At 50.9% G+C, this 18,798-nt stretch overlaps 1 protein-coding gene across 1 annotated transcript in view; it reads right to left on the bottom strand.

The window, feature by feature from the left end:
- Positions 1 to 18,798, bottom strand: part of COL27A1 (collagen type XXVII alpha 1 chain) — a 1,169,012-nt gene that overhangs the window by 650,367 nt on the left and 499,847 nt on the right. Inside the window, exon 13 of the mRNA XM_069236924.1 lies at positions 12,621 to 12,674. Within this exon, the coding sequence (XP_069093025.1) occupies positions 12,621 to 12,674 (54 nt within the window). The remainder of the gene's footprint in view (positions 1 to 12,620; positions 12,675 to 18,798) is intronic.

Below are 18,798 nucleotides of genomic sequence, written 5' to 3'. Positions count from 1 at the left end.
GTAGCCCTGTGCCCCTGCCAAGAACCTGTCCACCACTGCTCCCACCAGAACCAGGAGCCACCTGAGACTCTCCAGCTGGAAAAGTGTGCCCACTGACCACTCCAGCCACCCTGCAAGAGAAGAGAGTGGTAACTCAACTGTGTGATTTTTAATGCATTTTTAAAGGTAACTGTGCATTGATTCCAATGGTGCAAATTACGCACAGAGAGACTAACTTTGCTAAAACTTCAAAAAGTCATAACTTGAAAAGTACTTAACGTATTCTAAAGATCTTGGGGGGTCATTATGATCCCTGGTGGTTCAGACCACCATGCCGGCAGCAGGGGCAAAGACTGCCACCGGCATGGCAGTCTGAACCGCCATATTATGGACACAGTGAGGGCCGCCTATGGCGGCCCTCCTCCACCACCAGGCTGCCGCCGACAGGCAGCCTGACGGTGGAGGGAATCATTTTCCAACAGGGCAGCGCTGCCCCTCAGATAATGATCCCTTCTGCCACCAGCCTTTCCCCCCAGGGAAAGGCTGGTGGAAGGGGTACTCCGGGGCCCCCCTGGGCCCACCGCACACCAACATTGGCGGCGGTTCCATTTGGAGCTGCTGTCGATGTTACGGTCCTTTTCCCCGCTGGGCCAGCGGGCGGAAACACAGTATCCCCGGCCCAGCGGGGAAAACATTATGCGGCCGGCAGGGGGGGGTCGCGCTGGCGGTCATCTTTTGACCTCCAGCCTGGATCTCAGCAGTTACATAATGAGGGCCTTGTTCTTAAAATGTATATAAAAGTCTGAAGTATTTTTATAAATTCTGGTCTCAAGCTATTCATTGAGTGTGTGTGGTGCATGATTGGATTTGTGAGTACAACAAATGCTTAGCACAGCTCCTGGAATAGCCTAACTGCTTTGACCAGCTACCTTAAAAACTGGAGCATTAGGGGGTCTAATTTTTGCCTCTGGAAACCAAAGAGTGGTTGTCTGAACCCTCTGCATAGTGTGCTTGGTTTTGCACACTGCATAGAGAGCCAGCCTCCAACAGTCAGTCCAGTGTTCAGCTCCTCCGCAGCGGTGATTGTCGGGACACAGATGCAGCAGGCAGGGTCTTGACTCCTCTTCTGGAGCAGCAGGTCCTCAGTTCTCTTGCTGTGGTCTTCTTTAGGCTGTCTTCTTCTTTGTCCTTTCAAATCTAATTTCTTGGTCTAGGGGTGCCCACCAAATACTGAACTTAGTGGGCGTTTTAGGGGGGACCTGGTAGTGTCCAATGGGAAACCTACCTTTAGGTGGCTACACCCACTACAGTGACCACGTCCTGTGGGAAGTGTCACTTTCCTATCCCTGATTGGCTATTTTCCTCCAAGATGGAGGAAACTGAATTTTAGAGTCTACCTTTCAGGCAACACCTTCGAGAGGGGTGCATGCCAGGTGAGGCCACTCCTCCTATCTGTTGTTAGGTTTTCCGCCTTTGCTCCCGCCAAAAGTGGGGGCTTGCAAAGGGGGAGGCCATCTGCTGCTGGCAGCAGGCTTGGGGGTCGAGTTTCAAGTGCAGTAAGCCCTTTGAAGCTCACCGCCAGGGCAGTGCATATTCCTGTGGGTGGGGGTGTTAGCACCTCCACCAAGGAAGGGCATTGTTCTACAAACCAGAGAGACAGTGCTCTCCCCCAAGGTTTATATATTGGTTATCTGGAGGTGGCAGCTGGATAAGACCAGTCGGCAACCATGCCAGGCTAGGTTAGTTTTTGCAGAGGGCACCTCTAAGGTGACCCCTGGGTAGGGATAAATCCAATACTGGCACCAGTTTGGATTTATCATTCAGATTTGTTTGATACCAAACAACGTAGGGTTCAGAGTGGCCATCATGTAACTGGGAAACTCATGTTTGACCAGTGTCCAGTACATGCATTACAATGGCTGCTCTGTTCACTCACTATTTCCCAGGTTTGGCAAGGACACAGTGGGTGCATATTGTTCATGCAACTATGCCCTCACATATAACATGGAGCACCCTGCCTTAGGGCTATAAGGCCTACCAGAGGGGTGTCTTACCCATAGTACATGCAGTGTAGGGTGGACAGGGCACACAGACAGTGTGCCATGTTGAGTATGAGTTTTAGGTTTGCACCAGGACACTCAGCCTTCAACAGCGGGCTGGGTGCATCTGGAAGCATGGCCCTAGAAGGTGACACAATCAGTGCTGCTGCCCTCAGGGGCCTACCCATAATACCCCAGGCCCCTGGACACGTAGGTGCCCCTTTACTAGGGATTTAAAGTGGTAGCTAAGGGTGTATCCAATTGTGCCAATGCATCACAACAGATTATGGGAAAGAGCTCTGGCCCAGGGAACTTCGTTAGCAGTGGCCCTGGGCACTACAATTTCTAGAACACATCAACATCAGGCAAAAAGTGGGGGCTAACCATGGAAAAAGGGGCCTCCTCTCACATGGATGACATGTGGCTTCAATTGAATTTAGAAAAGCTCCTATATTCCTAATAAAGTGTTTTTTTTTTGTGTTTTTTTTTGCTTGCAAATTAAATACAGTGTGAATGTGTGTGATGGAATGCTTGTTTCTGTATTTTGTGTGTATTGTTTTGTGGTTCAAATCATCAACATTGTTTATGCCGGGGTCTAGGCTTCCAGTAATGACTCCGTGGGGAATCCCTGGTTTCCCATAACGATTCAGTGGAGGTACCCGCATTCCAAGAAAGATGAAGAGGGGGTCCACAGAGGCCAAAAGGTTGGGAGCCGGTGCTCCACCTCGAATGATAGTGGAATATGGTACACGAGGCGGCCATCAGTTCCTCAAAGATGCCACAGAACTACAAGTGCCAGGAGATTCTCAGCCTAGTGCTGAACCCGTGCGTCAAGGCGACCAGGTTTATCATTTCTATTCCCACTGTAGTTTGTATGTGTATTCTGAGTACCATCTGCTGTAATGGAAAATTCACATGTGTACCTCTGCCCTGCGCAGGTCAACAAATGTAATCTTGGTTTTGTAAATAGTGCCAAAGTGACCAGGTCAATAGCGCAGGTCAAATGCCAGTGAGTTTGTAAACACAGTCACCCTTCTCAACCTGAACCCATAAACCAGAGGAGACACAGAGTCACTGGAGAAAGTACTGCGGGATGCATGGACAGCACCACCTCTTGGACATGGAAATACAGGACAGAGAATGAAGGCCGCCTAGAATAAACTCCTGCAACTTCCTGATTTGGCGGAGTTTCTGCTCCACATCACCTGGAAATAGAGACAGACACATAACAAGGTCGGGAGGTGGGAAGGAACTGTCCGTCCCATGTATATAAATCTATTGTTTGTGCACAGGGCAGGGCATTACACTGCTCTCTCGCAGGGATGCTCCACTCAACCTGATCTGGATACTTTGAACCTCCCAGAGAGATTGCCTTCATTTAGGAAGCTGTTATTGGAAGGTGCTGACTTATAGTCAAGTGAGACCTTTCCACCAGGTGAACTCACTCACAGATCCACCTGGTGGACTCAGATCCTGAGGGCGCCCCACACAGAGGATCCGGACCAGGTCTCACAGGAGACCAGGGATAGTACAAACACGACAGGCCACAGGCTTCGGATATCATCCTAGGTGCGAGTCCTCTAGAAGATGAAAGAGTTGCCGGTCCCACTGACATAGTCCAGTGAGACCTTTCCACCAGCTGAACTCACTCACAGATCCACCTGGTGGACTCAGATCCTGAGGGCGCCCCACGCAGAGGATCCGGACCAGGTCTCACAGGAGACCAGGGATAGTACAAACACGACAGGCCACAGGCTTCGGATATCATCCTAGGTGCGAGTCCTTCATAAGATCAAAGAGCCACAGATCCCACTGACATAGTCCAGTGAGACCTTTCCACCAACTGAACTCACTCACAGATCCACCTGGTGGACTCAGATCCTGAGGGCGCCCCACGCAGAGGATCCGGACCAGGTCTCACAGGAGACCAGGGATGGTACAAACACGACAGGCCACAGGCTTCGGATATCATCCTAGGTGTGAGTCCTTCATAAGATCAAAGAGCCACCGATCCCACTGACATAGTCCAGTGAGACCTTTCCACCAGCTGAACTCACTCACAGATCCACCTGGTGGACTCAGATCCTAAGGGCGCCCCACGCAGAGGATCCGGACCAAGTCTCACAGGAGACCAGGGATGGTACAAACACGACAGGCCACAGGCTTCGGATATCATCCTAGGTGCGAGTCCTTCAGAAGATAAAAGAGCCGCCGGTCCCACTGACATAGTCCAGTGAGACCTTTCCACCAGCTGAACTCACTCACTGATCCACCTGGTGGACTCCGATCCTGAGGGCGCCCCACGCAAAGGATCCGGACCAGGTCTCACTGGAGACCAGGGATGGTACAAACACGACAGGCCACAGGCTTCGGATATCATCCTAGGTGCGAGTCCTTCAGAAGATGAAAGAGCCACCGGTCCCACTGACATAGTCCAGTGAGACCTTTCCACCAGCTGAACTCACTCACAGATCCACCTGGTGGACTCCGATCCTGTAGTCGCCCCACGAAGAGGATCCGGACCAGGTCTCACAGGAGGCCAGGGACGGTACAAACACGACAGGCCACAGGCTTTGGATATCATCCTAGGTGCGAGTCCTTTATAAGATCAAAGAGCCACCGATCCCACTGACATAGTCCAGTGAGACCTTTCCACCAGCTGAACTCACTCACGGATCCACCTGGTGGACTCAGATCATGAGGGCGCCCCACGCAGAGGATCCAGACCAGGTATCACAGGAGACCAGAGATGGTACAAACACGACAGGCTACAGGCTTCGGATATCATCCTAGGTGCGAGTCCTTCATAAGATCAAAGAGCCACCGATCCCACTGACATAGTCCAGTGAGACCTTTCCACCAGCTTAACTCACTCACGGATCCACCTGGTGGACTCAGATCCTGAGGGTGCCCCACGCAGAGGATCCGGACCAGGTCTCACAGGAGACCAGGGATGGTACAAACATGACAGGCCACAGGCTTCGGATATCATCCTAGGTGCGAGTCCTTTATAAGATCAAAGAGCCACCGATCCCACTGACATAGTCCAGTGAGACCTTTGCACCAGCTGAACTCACTCACAGATCCACATGGTGGACTCCGATCCTTACGGCGCCCCACGCAGATGATCCGGAACAGGTTTCACAGGAGACCTGGGATGGTACAAACACAACAGGCCACAGGCTTCGGATATCATCTAAGGTGCGAGTCCTTCATAAGATCAAAGAGCCACCGATCCCACTGACATAGTCTATTGAGACCTTTCCACCAACTGAACTCACTCACAGATCCACCTGGTGGACTCAGATCCTGAGGGTGCCCCACGCAGAGGATCCGGACCAGGTCTCACAGGAGACCAGGGATAGTACAAACACGACAGGCCACAGGCTTCGGATATCATCCTAGGTGCGAGTCCTTCATAAGATCAAAGAGCCACAGATCCCACTGACATAGTCCAGTGAGACCTTTCCACCAACTGAACTCACTCACAGATCCACCTGGTGGACTCAGATCCTGAGGGCGCCCTACGCAGAGGATCCGGACCAGATCTCACAGGAGGCCAGGGATGGTACAAACATGACAGGCCACAGGCTTCGGATATCATCCTAGGTGCGAGTCCTTCATAAGATCAAAGAGCCACCGATCTTACTGACATAGTCCAGTGAGACCTTTCCACCAACTGAACTCACTCACAGATCCACCTGGTGGACTCCGATCCTGAGGGCGCCCCACGCAGAGGATCCGGACCAGGGATGGTACAAATACAACAGGCCACAGGCTTCGGATATCATCCTAGGTGCGAGTCCTTCATAAGATCAAAGAGCCACCGATCCCACTGACATAGTCCAGTGAGACTTTTCCACCAAAGGAACTCACTCACAGATCCATCTGGTGGACTCAGACCCTGAGGGTGCCCCACGCAGAGGATCCGGACGCAGTCTCACAGGAGACCAGGGATGGTACAAACACGACAGGCCACAGGCTTCGGATATCCTCCTAGGTGCGAGTCCTTCATAAGATCAAAGAGCCACCGATCTTACTGACATAGACCAGTGAGACCTTTCCACTAACTGAACTCACTCACACATCCAGCTGGTGGACTCAGATCCTGAGGGCGTCCCATGCAGAGGATCCGGACCAGGTCTCACAGGAGACCAGGGATGGTACAAACACGATAGGCCACAGGCTTCGGATATCATCCTAGGTGCGAGTCCTTCATAAGATCAAAGAGCCACCAATCTTACTGACATAGACCAGTGAGACCTTTCCACCAACTGAACTCACTCACAGATCCACCTGGTGGACTCAGATCCTGAGGGCGCCCCACGCAGAGGATCCAGACCAGGTATCACAGGAGACCAGAGATGGTACAAACACAACAGGCCACAGGCTTCGGATATCATCCTAGGTGCGAGTCCTTCATAAGATCAAAGAGCCACCGATCTTACTGACATAGTCCAGTGAGACCTTTCCACCAGCTGAACTCACTGATGGATCCACCTGGTTGACTCAGATCCTGAGGGCGTCCCACGCAGAGGATCCAGACCAGGTCTCACAGGAGACCAGGGATGGTACAAACACGACAGGCCACAGGCTTCGGATATCATCCTAGGTGCGAGTCCTTCATAAGATCAAAGAGCCACCGATCCCACTGACATAGTCCAGTGAGACCTTTCCACCAACTGAACTCCCTCACAGATCCACTCGGTGGACTCAGATCCTGAGGGCGCCCCATGCAGAGGATCCGGACCAGGTCTCACAGGAGGCGAGGGATGGTACAAACACGACAGGCCACAGGCTTCGGATATCATCCTAGGTGCGAGTCCTTCATAAGATCAAAGAGCCACCGATCTTACTGACATAGTCCAGTGAGACCTTTCCACCAACTGAACTCACTCACAGATCCACCTGGTGGACTCAGATCCTGAGGGCGCCCCACGCAGAGGATCCGGACCAGGTATCACAGGAGACCAGGGGTGGTACAAACACGACAGGCCACAGGCTTCAGATATCATCTAAGGTGCGAGTCCTCTAGAAGATGAAAGAGCCGCTGGTCCCACTGACTGTGTAAGATGCTTGGGTTAGACCTTTCAAGCCTCTTTGTTTTCTTACATTTTTTAAATAATATGTTTATGGGCATTTTCTAAACACAATTTTACAATATATATATAATAGACAATGAACCATACATCCCCGGGTGGAATCTCTTAGACACATCAATATGTTGTTGGTAACTAACAAAGTCACCTGACATACAAGAGTTACCTGCAAACTTATGGCAGTAGTATAAGCACTGAGCTACCGCCTACAGGTCTCACATCCTCTTCCTTAGAGAAGGATCCAACAATATGCAATGAAAAGAACAATATTAGAACTAATCGAAACTTCTGGCCCTAACCTGGTGCTGGGGAGGGAGGCTGGGACATGACTCTAGAGACCCCGAAACAGGGGCAGTGGGGCATGGAGAGAAGAGGACATGCTTGGTGTTATAATCCTATTGGAACACGAGCTACTCTAGAGATCCCAAAAGAGGGATGTGCTAACAGAATTCACTGACTGTGTCAGCCACGTGCCTAAACTTAGTCTATCGGTTGCAGGTGTAGTCGGTAGGAACCCTGAGATGGGTGTAGTAAATTAAGGGGGGGGCTAATTTGTCACACAGCTTGAGGACATATGTATCCCAGAGTGTGGCAGCCCCTCGCCTCCCAGTCGGTGCCTGCCAGACATTCTGGCATCTGGTCCCGCCAATGCCCACTCCTGCATTGCTTGAAGCCAGCCCAGAGCTGTGGGGCTGAGCAGCCTTCCAGGCCATGGCCACCAATCCTTTACACAGGACCAAGGCAAGGTCCACCATTCCCAGATGACATGTAGAGCGCTTGGTGCAGCTGGGCACAGCAGTGGGTCAGGACTTAACTGGGCATCGACTAGTGAGGAATGTGGCCCAAGACCTGTGTCCATACACGAGCAAGCGGCGGACATTCCCAGACCATATGTACAAACGTAGGATCAGCATGTCCACATCTAAGGCACATCAACGGTATCTCCAGAAACATCGCATGGAGTTGATGTGGCATGAGATATGTTTGGTGCAGGTCGTTAAATGCGTGAACTTCAGGTGAGCATTTCGCAATAAGTGCTTCACGTGTGCTAGTGGCATCGTGTAGTGGTGAGCTCAATCAATCAATCATAATACTTGAAAAGCGCGACTGGTCACCCCCTAGGGCTCAGTCCCCGGGCCTGCCTCCCAGTGGGGCTTGCCACTGAGTGTACGGTCTGGGCGTCCAGATGTGCTCCGTAAAGAAGGGAGACCGCCCTGCGGCGCAGTCCGAGTGCAAGAAAACACCGCAGACCCTGTGCAATCTCGGCTCAGCTTAGCCCGCTGACCATGTGTCTCTAACAGCTAGTGTGACTGCAAGATACGTACGACAGGGACAGCTACGAGTCTGGAAAGATCCTGGAGATCTTGAAACTAAGACAGTACACTCTTGTCGTGGAGATCTGCCACCCGCATTATTCCTGCGCCTCGCTGTGGTGTCGGGTCGTGTATATTTAATAAGGTTCACATGACCGGCACACCTCTAAGGGGAAGCTGCCAAGCAGAAGAGATCAAATGCCATTTGGGCTGAATGTACCTGTTCCAAACTACTTTGGGCCCAAGTATCAGTCTACTTAGTAAGTTTGTTGGATCCCCAGAGGTAAGCAACCACTCAAGCAGGCTTCTGCCTCCAACCTCCGCCAGCACAAATCTTCTCTCCCACATCCTATCCTTCACCAACCGTCTCACTGGCCTCTGCCTCCAAGCTCCACTGGCACGAGCCTTCTCTCTCACATCCTATCCTTCACCAGCCGTCTCACTGGCTTCTGCCTCCAAGCTCCACTGGCAAGAACCTTCTCTCCCACATCCTAGCCTTCGGCAACCATCTCAATGGCCTCTGCCTCCAAGCTCCACCAGCACGAACCTTCTCTCCCACATCCTAGCCTTCGCCAACCGTCTCACTGGCCTCTGCCTCCAAGCTCCGCCAGCACGAACCTTCTCTCCCACATCCTAGCCTTCGCCAACCATCTCAATGGCCTCTGCCTCCAAGCTCCTCCAGCACAAACCTTCTCTCCCACATCCTATCCTTCGCCAACCGTCTCACTGGCCTCTGCCTCCAACCTCCGCCAGCACAAACCTTCTCTCCCACATCCTATCCTTCGCCAACCGTCTCACTGGCCTCTGCCTCCAAGCTCCACTGGCACAAACCTTCTCTCTCACATCCTATCCTTCACCAACCGTCTCACTGGCCTCTGCCTCCAAGCTCCACGGGCACGAACCTTCTCTCCCACATCCTAGCCTCCGCCAACCATCTCAATGGCCTCTGCCTCCAAGCTCCACCAGCACGAACCTTCTCTCCCACATCCTAGCCTTCGCCAACCGTCTCACTGGCCTCTGCCTCTAAGCTCCACCAGCACGAACCTTTTCTCCCACATCCTATCCTTTGCCAACCATCTCACTAGCCTCTGACTCCAAGCTCCACCAGCATGAACCTTCTCTCCCACATCCTAGCCTTGGGCAACCATCTCACTGGCCTCTGCCTCCAAGCTCCACCAGCACAAACCTACTCTCCCAGATTCTATCCTTCGCCAACTGTCTCACGGGCCTCTGCCTCCAAGCTCCACCAGCACGAACCTTCTCTCCCACATCCTATCCTTCGCCAACCGTCTCACTGGCCTCTGCCTCCAAGCTCTGCCAGCACGAACCTTCTCTCCCACATCCTATCCTTCGCCAACCGTCTCACTGGCCTCCGCCTCCAAGCTCTGCCAGCACAAACCTTCCCTCCCACATCCTATCCTTCGCCAACCGTCTCACTGGCCTCTGCCTCCAAGCTCCGCCAGCACGAACCTTCTCTCCCACATCCTAGCCTTCGCCAACCATCTCACTGGACTCTGCCTCCAAGCTCGGCCAGTGTGAACCTTCTCTCCCACATCCTATCCTTCGCCAAACGTCTCACTGGCCTCTGCCTCCCACATACTATCCTTCACCACCCGTCTCACTGGCCTCTGCCTCAAAGCTCCGCCAGCACGAACCTTCTCTCCCACATCCTATCCTTCGCCAACCATCTCACTGGCCTCTGCCTCCAAGCTCCACCAGCACGAACCTTCTCTCCCACATCCTATCCTTCACCAACCATCTCACTGGCCTCTGCCTCCAAGCTCCGCCAGTGGGAACCTTCTTTCCCACATCCTATCCTTCGCTAACCTTCTCAGAGGCCTCTGCCTCCCACATCGTATCCTTCGCCAACCATCTCACTGGCCTCTACATCCAAGCTCCGCCAGCACGAACCTTCTCTCTCACATCCTATCCTTCGCCAACCGTCTCACTGGCCTCTGCCTCCAAGCTCCACCAGCACGAACCTACTCTCCCACATCCTATCCTTCGCCAACCGTCTCACTGGCCTCTACATCCAAGCTCCGCCAGCACGAACCTTCTCTCTCACATACTATCCTTCGCCAACTATCTCACTGGCCTCTGCCTCCCACATCCTATCCTATCCTTCGCCAACCGTCTCACTGGCCTCTGCCTCCAAGCTCCGCCAGCACGAACCTTCTCTCCCACATCCTATCCTTCGCCAACCATCTCACTGGCCTCTGCCTCCAAGCTCCGCCAGCACGAACCTTCTCTCCCACATCCTATCCTTCGCCAACCATCTCACTGGCCTCTGCTTCTAAGCTCTGCCAGCAAGAACCTTCTCTCTCACATACTATCCTTCGCCAACCATCTCACTGGCCTCTGCCTCCCACATCCTATCCTATCCTTCGCCAACCGTCTCACTGGCCTCTGCCTCCAAGCTCCGCCAGCACAAAACTTCTCTCCCACATCCTAGCCTTCGCCAACCATCTCACTGGCCTCTGCCTCCAAGCTCCGCCAGTGTGAACCTTCTCTCCCACATCCTAGCCTTCGCCAACCATCTCAGAGGCCTCTGCCTCCTACATCCTATCCTTCACCAACCATCTCACTGGCCTCTACATCAAAGCTCCGCCAGCACGAACCTTCTCTCTCACATCCTATCCTTCGCCAACCGTCTCACTGGCCTCTACATCCAAGCTCCGCCAGCATGAACCTTCTCTCTCACATACTATCCTTCGGCAACCATCTCATTGGCCTCTGCCTCCAAGCTCCACCAGCACAAACCTTCTCTCCCACATCCTATCCTTTGCCAACCATCTCACTGGCCTCTGCCTCCAAGCTCTGCCAGGAAGAACCTTCTCTCCCACATCCTATCCTTCGCCAACCGTCTCATCAGCCACTGCAGCTGGGCCGCCGCACAATACAGTTCTAAGTCAGGCACTCCTAGGCCACTTGAGTTTTCTTGCATGTACTGTAATTTTGGTTAGTTGTCCTGCACATCTTTGAGAAATGTGTTGCTGCTAGAGCCAGGCTACCAAGTGAGCCACAGATCCCCCACAGGAACCTGTTTACTTTCTAGTGATCAGATTGTTTTGGAGTCATGGGAGCTCGATCACTGCTTGTAAAAAGGACTGTGGTCTCTCTAATGGCTCAAAATCACCTTTTTGACACGCCTAGTGCCACAACAAGCAGCTTAGAATGTGAGACCACCAAGTCCCAGGCGGCACAGCTGAGGAGTCTGTGCTCAGTAACTATCCAGCGCCTTGAGGCAGAGCACACACCCAAGTGCCTTGTGATAGAAAGAATCACCAACTGCCCAGAACAGTATGAAACAGACGTTAGAAATCACTGGCAGGTGAGACAGCGTTAACAGCCCATGCTTATCAGCAGCAGGCCACCCAGTACCATTTAACACAGAAGAACCGCCCATTCTGCAACACAACTGAACACCCTGTACCATGCAACACAGAGGAACAGCCCATTCTGCAACACAGCTGAACACCCTGTACCATGCAACACAGAGGAACAGCCCACTCTGCAACACAGCTGACCAATCCGTGCCATGCAACACAGAGTAACAGCCCATTCTGCAACACAGCTGACCACTCTGTGCCATGCAACACAGAGGAACAGCCCATGCTGCAACACAGCTGACCAATCCGTGCCATGCAACACAGAGTAACAGCCCATTCTGCAACACAGCTGACCACTCCGTGCCATGTAACAGAGGAACAGCCCATGCTGCAACACAGCTGACCAATCCGTGCCATGTAACACAGAGGAACAGCCCATGCTGCAACACAGCTGACCACTCCGTGCCCTGCAACACAGCGGAACAGCCCATGCTGCAACACAGCTGACCACTCTGTGCCATGCAACACAGAGTAACAGCCCATGCTGCAACACAGCTGACCACTCTGTGCCATGCAACACAGAGGAACAGCCCATGCTGCAACACAGCTACCACTCCGTGCCATGTAACAGAGGGGAACGGCCCATACAGCTACAGAGCTGACCACTCCGTGTCATGCAATGCAGAGGAACCACCCATCCTGCAACAGAGCAGACCACGCAGTACCATACAGAGCATCTCATGCTGCTACAGGAGCAGACCACCTAGTACCCTGCTACATTGTGCATGTCTAAACACTAAACATTGTACCTGTGCTGAACAAGACATTTGGTGATCATAATCTATTAAAAGTGTAACTTACTGGATTTCCATCAATTCCTGGTGGGCCTCTCTCCCCGAAATCTCCTGGGAAACCCTGCAAGCAACGAAACAAAATCATCCACATTTGTAAAGCCTGTGAAACATAGTGTACAATCCAGCATCCAAAGTGTAACATTTAGCAGCAGAAATCACATTTTTCAATAGAATTACTTTAATTAAAATCAGGCATCTGACTGCAGGGGTCTGGTGTCTCTCTGTGGAAGGTTGACAGTGTGATCTCTCAGTGAGACCTGATGGGCTGGTCTCCCCCTCTATACCTGTGATGTTGTGGTCTCTCCCAGAAAAGGATGTGGTGGTGTGGTCATTCTCTGAATTGATCTGAAAAGGTGGTCCCTCAATAGGTGTGATGGTGTGGTCTTTCCTATTATGAGTGTGATTGGTGTGGTGGCTCTCTATATTGATCTGAAAAGGAGGTCCCTCCATAGATATAAAGATGTGGTCTTTCCCCTTATGAGTGTGACTGGTGTGGTGTGATGGTGTGGTGTTTCTTTGTATTGATCTGAAAAGGGGGTCCCTCCATAGGTGTGATGGTGTGGTCTTTTCTTTTATGAGTGTGATTGGTGTGGTGTGATGGTGGGGTGTTTCTCTGTATTGATCTGAAAAGGTGGTCCTTCCATAGGTGTGATCGTGTGGTCTTTTCTTTTATGAGTGTGATTGGTGTGGTGTGATGGTGGGGTGTTTCTCTGCATTGATCTGAAAAGGTGGTCCCTCCATAGGTGTGATGGTGTGGTCTTCCCTTTTATGAGTCTGATTGGTGTGGTGTTTCTCTATATTGATCTGAAAAGGAGGTCCCTCCATAGGTATAAAGATGTGTTCTTCCCTTTTATGAGTGTGATTGGTGTGGTGTGATGGTGGGGTGTTTCTCTGTATTGATCTGAAAAGGTGGTCCCTCCATAGGTGTGATGGTGTGGTCTTTCCTTTTATGAGTGTGATTGGTGTGGTGTTTCTCTATATTGAATTGAAAAAGAGGTCCCTCCATAGGTATAAAGATGTGGTCTTCCTTTTTATGAGTGTTATTGGTGTGGTGTGATGGTGTGGTGTTGTTTTGTATTGATCTGAAAAGGTGGTCCCTTCATAGGTGTGATGGTGTGGTCTTTCCTTTTATGAGCAACCTCACTGACCTGGTCAGTGAACTGCTCTGCCTCCGCATAACTCCACCAGTAAGTGGAAGCCCGTCCTGACTCGAACTCTGACCTCGGTCAGAAGTTCAAAGCCCTCCTCCACCTGCAGGCTTCTGCCTGCGCCTCATCCCTGGTGCCTAGTGGGAGAGCTCTGCTCTTCTGCTGGGCTTCACTCTGCCTCTTTTCTCCTCCTTTTCATTCAATGTGCTGTGATTGTGCATTTCGCTTCGGCGCTTTCCTCCTTCCCTTCCCTTTCCTCCTCCTTTTTCTTTTAATGTGCTGTCTCTGTGGTTCTTTTACTCGTTTTTCTCCTCTCATTCTCTCTCGAATTCTCCCCGCCGCTGCTGCCCCTGTGGCCCACCCCCTCCTCTCTTGCATTCTCCCACAACCCCACCCCGTTTTTTCATGCCGTTCCCGCCTCCCAGCTGTCCTTTCCTCCCCCCCTCCCTACTTAATGGCAGCCACGCCGAAAGGCGCCTAAGGCAAACCCGTCTGCGGCCATCCGTGATCTGATCGCCACCAGCACCAGGACCCCTGGACCGCTCACCCACCACTGCTACACACCAGCAGCACTCATCGCACTCAACCTAGGACACGACAACAACTGCAAGTAGGCATCTCCAACCAACACCAAGGGACCCTTCACCTGTCGCCTCTGCAAATTCACCAGCCTACATCACGCAAGCTCACCCCCGGATACCCACAAAGCAGAACACAGCCTCAGATGTATCCTGACCAACATTCGCTCCATCCACAGGCACGCCATTGAACCCTGGAACCTCATCGACACCACATCCCGGATGTCGCCTTCCTCACAGAAACATGGCTTAACCCCTCTTAAGCTCCAGACATCGCCATCTCCATCCTAGACAGCTACAAGATCATACGCAAAGACTGCACAAACCACCCTAGGAAAGGCTTCGCCATTGTCCACAAAGAGTCCCTACGCCTATCCACCAGCACTGAAGACTCCACAACCGATTGAAACCAACCCTAGCACCACTCTGCGGGGCACCCTCATCTATAGGCTGCCGGGCCCCCTCTCCCCACTCTGCGACACCATCGCTGACCTAGCCACCACCCACGTTCTTACATCCAAGGACTACATTCTACTGGGGGACCTCAACTTCCACCTGGAAAACCCAAATGACAACAACTCCACCACCCTGATCGAAAACCTCTCCAACCTCAGACTCAAGCAACTCATCACCACACCCACTCACTTGGCCGGTCACACACTGGACCCCATTTTCTCCGGCAGCAACCACGTCTCAGTCAGCTGCACCACCAAACTTCAATGGACCGACCACCGCTGCATTCACCTCACCTTCAATAAACCCATCGCTCGCCACCATGTGACCACACCAAGGTGTGGTCTTCCATCTTATGAGTGTGATTGGTGTGGTGTTTCTCTGTATTGATCTGAAAAGGTGGTCCCTTCATAGGTGTGATGGTGTGGTCTTTTCTTTTATGTGTGTGACTGGTGTGGTGTTTCTCTAAATTGATCTGAAAAGGAGGTCCCTCCATAGGTATGAAGGTGTGGTCTTCCATTTTATGAGTGTGATTGGTGTGGTGTTTCTCTGTATTGGTCTGAAAAGGAGGTCCCCCCATAGGTGTCATTGTGTGGTCTTTCCTTTTATGAGTGTGATTGGTGTGATGTTTCTCTGTATTGATCTGAAAAGGTGGTCCCTCCATAGCTGTGATGGTGTGGCCTTCCTTTCATGGTTGTGATGGTGTTGTCTCTTCTTGTTAGGGTGTGATACCTCCACAGCTAATGGTATGATTCCCTGTAAAGGTGTGATGATCTGGCATCTCCCTGAAAGGAGCAGATGAGTTGGTGTCACCCAGTATGGGTGTGAATAGGTGCTCTCTCTCTTTTTGGGTGTGATGTATTGCGTTGATGATGTTGTTTCTCTCTATTTTGTCTGAAGAGCTGAAATCCCTGTACTGATTTGCTGGATGCTAAGGGCTCTTTCTATACTCGTCTCAGAGGGTGGCCCGTGCATGTACAGGTGTGATGGTGTGGTCTCTCCCTCTCCTAGTATGGATGTGATTGGGACATCTTTCCTTGTATTGGTGTGATGGTGTTGTCTCTGCAGTTGTCTGCTGGGGTGAAATCCCTTTCTGGGTGTGATGGTGTGGTCTCTCTCATTAAGGGTGTGATTGTGGGGTCTTTGCTTTTAGGACTGTGTTTGGGGGGGCGGGGAGGGTGTTGTATTGATCTGATGGTGTTGTGCTTCTCTGTATCAGTCCCTCCATTGGTGTGATGGTGTGGTCTCCTGGTAAGGGTGAGACGGTGGGGTCTTTCCTTTTATGGCTGTGATGGTGTGGTCTCTCCCGGTAAGGGTGTGACACTGTGGTCTTTCCTTCTATGGTTGTAATGGTGTGGTCCCTCCCGGTAAGGGTGTGACGGTGTGGTCTTTCCTTCTATGGTTGTGATGGTGTGGTCCCTCCCGGTAAGAGTGTGACAGGAAGTCGGTTTGGATGAGTGGAGGTGGAGTCTACTGGGGGTGTGAAGGGTCGCTGGTGGTCCGCTTGGGAAGGAGTTGGCGGTCAGTGACTGAGAGGGATACCTTTATATATGGGTCTGAGCCGGGCTGCTATTTATTTGCTTATTGTCCTATAAAGCTCACAGTCCCCCTTACTAGGGTTCAGAGCATTGTACAATGCATATTTGGAAACAAAAAGTCTTCAATATATGAAGTTTGGTAGCACAATATAAGTGCATAATTTTAACACATATACATTTGATTGGTGATAGCAGCAGAGCGGGTGGGAACACACAAGTTACTTACCATCAGCAGTGCCCCCTTCTGGTGGATACTCTAACTGCAGGTTACACACCTTTAGAATATCTCAAGCCAAAGGCTCGACCTAAATATGTTTTCAGCAATGCTCCTGCACACAGGTGGGACCGTACGGCCCGCTGTGACTTCATACTACCCTGAAAGTCACTTAGCAAAGCCTCATACAAGCTCCACCATGCTATCTGACGTCAATCTCTTAGTCTTTCCCCTTCCCTGTCCTCAGACACAAAGCGCTTCAAACAACTGCGGTGACCATGTGCCACAATCTAACTTGGAGCCTTACTATGGTGCACAAAGTGCCCTCCACAGAGCGGGGAGCAGGAGGGCAGTGAGGAATCTGCAGTTAGAGCAGAACCAGTGGTAAGTAACTTGTTCTTTTGTAGATTATTCACCTTCAGAATAGGTACCACAGAAATACTTCCCAAGGGTGCGTATGATGAGTAGACTCAGATTCGGGCATCTTGCAGGAGTGAGTGGCAATATGGCAGCTTCCGCACCTGACTGTCAAGGCAATAGCGTTGCATGAACGTGGGCATCAATGCCAATGTTGTACCCCCCGCGCCCCACTCGACATTACTCTTTTCCTGTTGTTTTGCACCTCCTAACCTTTCTAAATGGTGGCCGGGTAGAGTACCTCAAGCACGAGCCAACCAATCCTCACGAGGAACAAAGCCCACACAGAAGAAGAAGCCAAAGTATGGCACAGAAACCAGGTGCCTTAAATCAGTCTCTTAATTATTTTAATCCAATAACATCCTCATTGGTCCAGTCAACATGGCTCATCATGGATCATACTGCCACTGACTTTTTCAGGGCTAGGACAGTTATGATATAGTATTCATAAATTAGCATAATTCAACCTTCACAAATGTTCACCAACCTTGTGGACAGTATGAAGAAGGGCTCTTGAATGCGACTAGGGAACAGGTGAATTCACTCTGATTGTAAAACATGCATTCCACAAACAGGGCAAACACCAAGTACAGCTCAGAATAAAAGGATACCTCATGTGACACAACGACAATTAACTCCTTAATCCTATGGATCAACAGAAGTAATTTTCGCAATTAAAAGTTTGGTCAAAAAGTGGGTCTGGGTGGGAAGGGGGTCCCAATTATAGAGTGTAATGCGTGACTATTATTCAAAAGTGTGCACACATGGTGTGAAACACAGAGAAGTGTTAAGTTCTCACCTACAATTAAAAAGTAGACATTGAGCTGTATCAGTGTTTAGGATACAGCCCTAAATCTATAGAACAACTGATTACTTTCCTCCCGGAGTTATTCTGAAGACATAAAACAAACATACAAGGGGCCATTACATGGCATATCCATGAGAGGCCATGAAAGTCAAAAGGAAATGTCAGTGTTCAGGTAAAACTCAAGATACTGAGCAAAGAGTGAGTGGGCTGAGTGATGAGCCATTGTTATCCGACTGACTGTTAGGTTCATCACGTTTGTCACTCAGTCATCTGAGTAGCTATGGAACATTCAGCTGTCCAATGGAAAGTCTTCTATCCATGCCCAGAGATAAGTTTCCCATATCAATAAGAACTAAACGTAATGGAGAGCACATCATATGCATCCGTGATACTTGTATGTTATCTGTATGGCACCATGTGTAATTTCTTAAATCTTAAATCAAAAGGATGAAGGGATGTCATCAGGTGGTACGATCAAACTCAATGCTAAGAATCCAATAATGTAATCATTCAAGGCTTCCTCTTCCCCAAGGAAATATGGTCCCATTGAGTTATATGTGTCGGTCACGTTGAGTAAGAGTGAAGTCAGTATAATGCCCTACCCCTAAAGGTACATCAGTGTTTGGAATTGGGAACTCACCCTTAGTAATGCTTCCTAAACTAGATCAGAAGTACAGTTGTGGGTCTTCATACAATGTGGTAAGACCACAACACTAGAAAAGAATAAACGCTCACCTGACAAATCACTCTATTAACAACGCAAATGTTTTGATTCTAAAGGGACCCCCCACGAGAAGAGCAACTGGAGTGTACATCTCTACAAGGAATATGCAACCTCTGTCAAAGCAGGGTGGCAAACACCTGTGCTTGGAACATACAACATGTCAAAGCAGGGAGGCATACACCCGTGCATTTAATGTACAACCTGTCAAAACAAGACGGCACACACCTGTGCTTGGAACATAAAACCTGTCAAAGCAGGGGGGCACACACCTGTGCATGGAATATATAACCTCTGTCAAAGCAGGG

This window comes from Pleurodeles waltl, chromosome 6 (assembly GCF_031143425.1).
Source record: "Pleurodeles waltl isolate 20211129_DDA chromosome 6, aPleWal1.hap1.20221129, whole genome shotgun sequence".
Lineage (NCBI taxonomy): Eukaryota > Metazoa > Chordata > Amphibia > Caudata > Salamandridae > Pleurodeles > Pleurodeles waltl.
The sequence above is the reverse complement of the archived record's forward strand: the minus strand, read 5'-3'. Positions and strand labels throughout refer to the sequence as shown.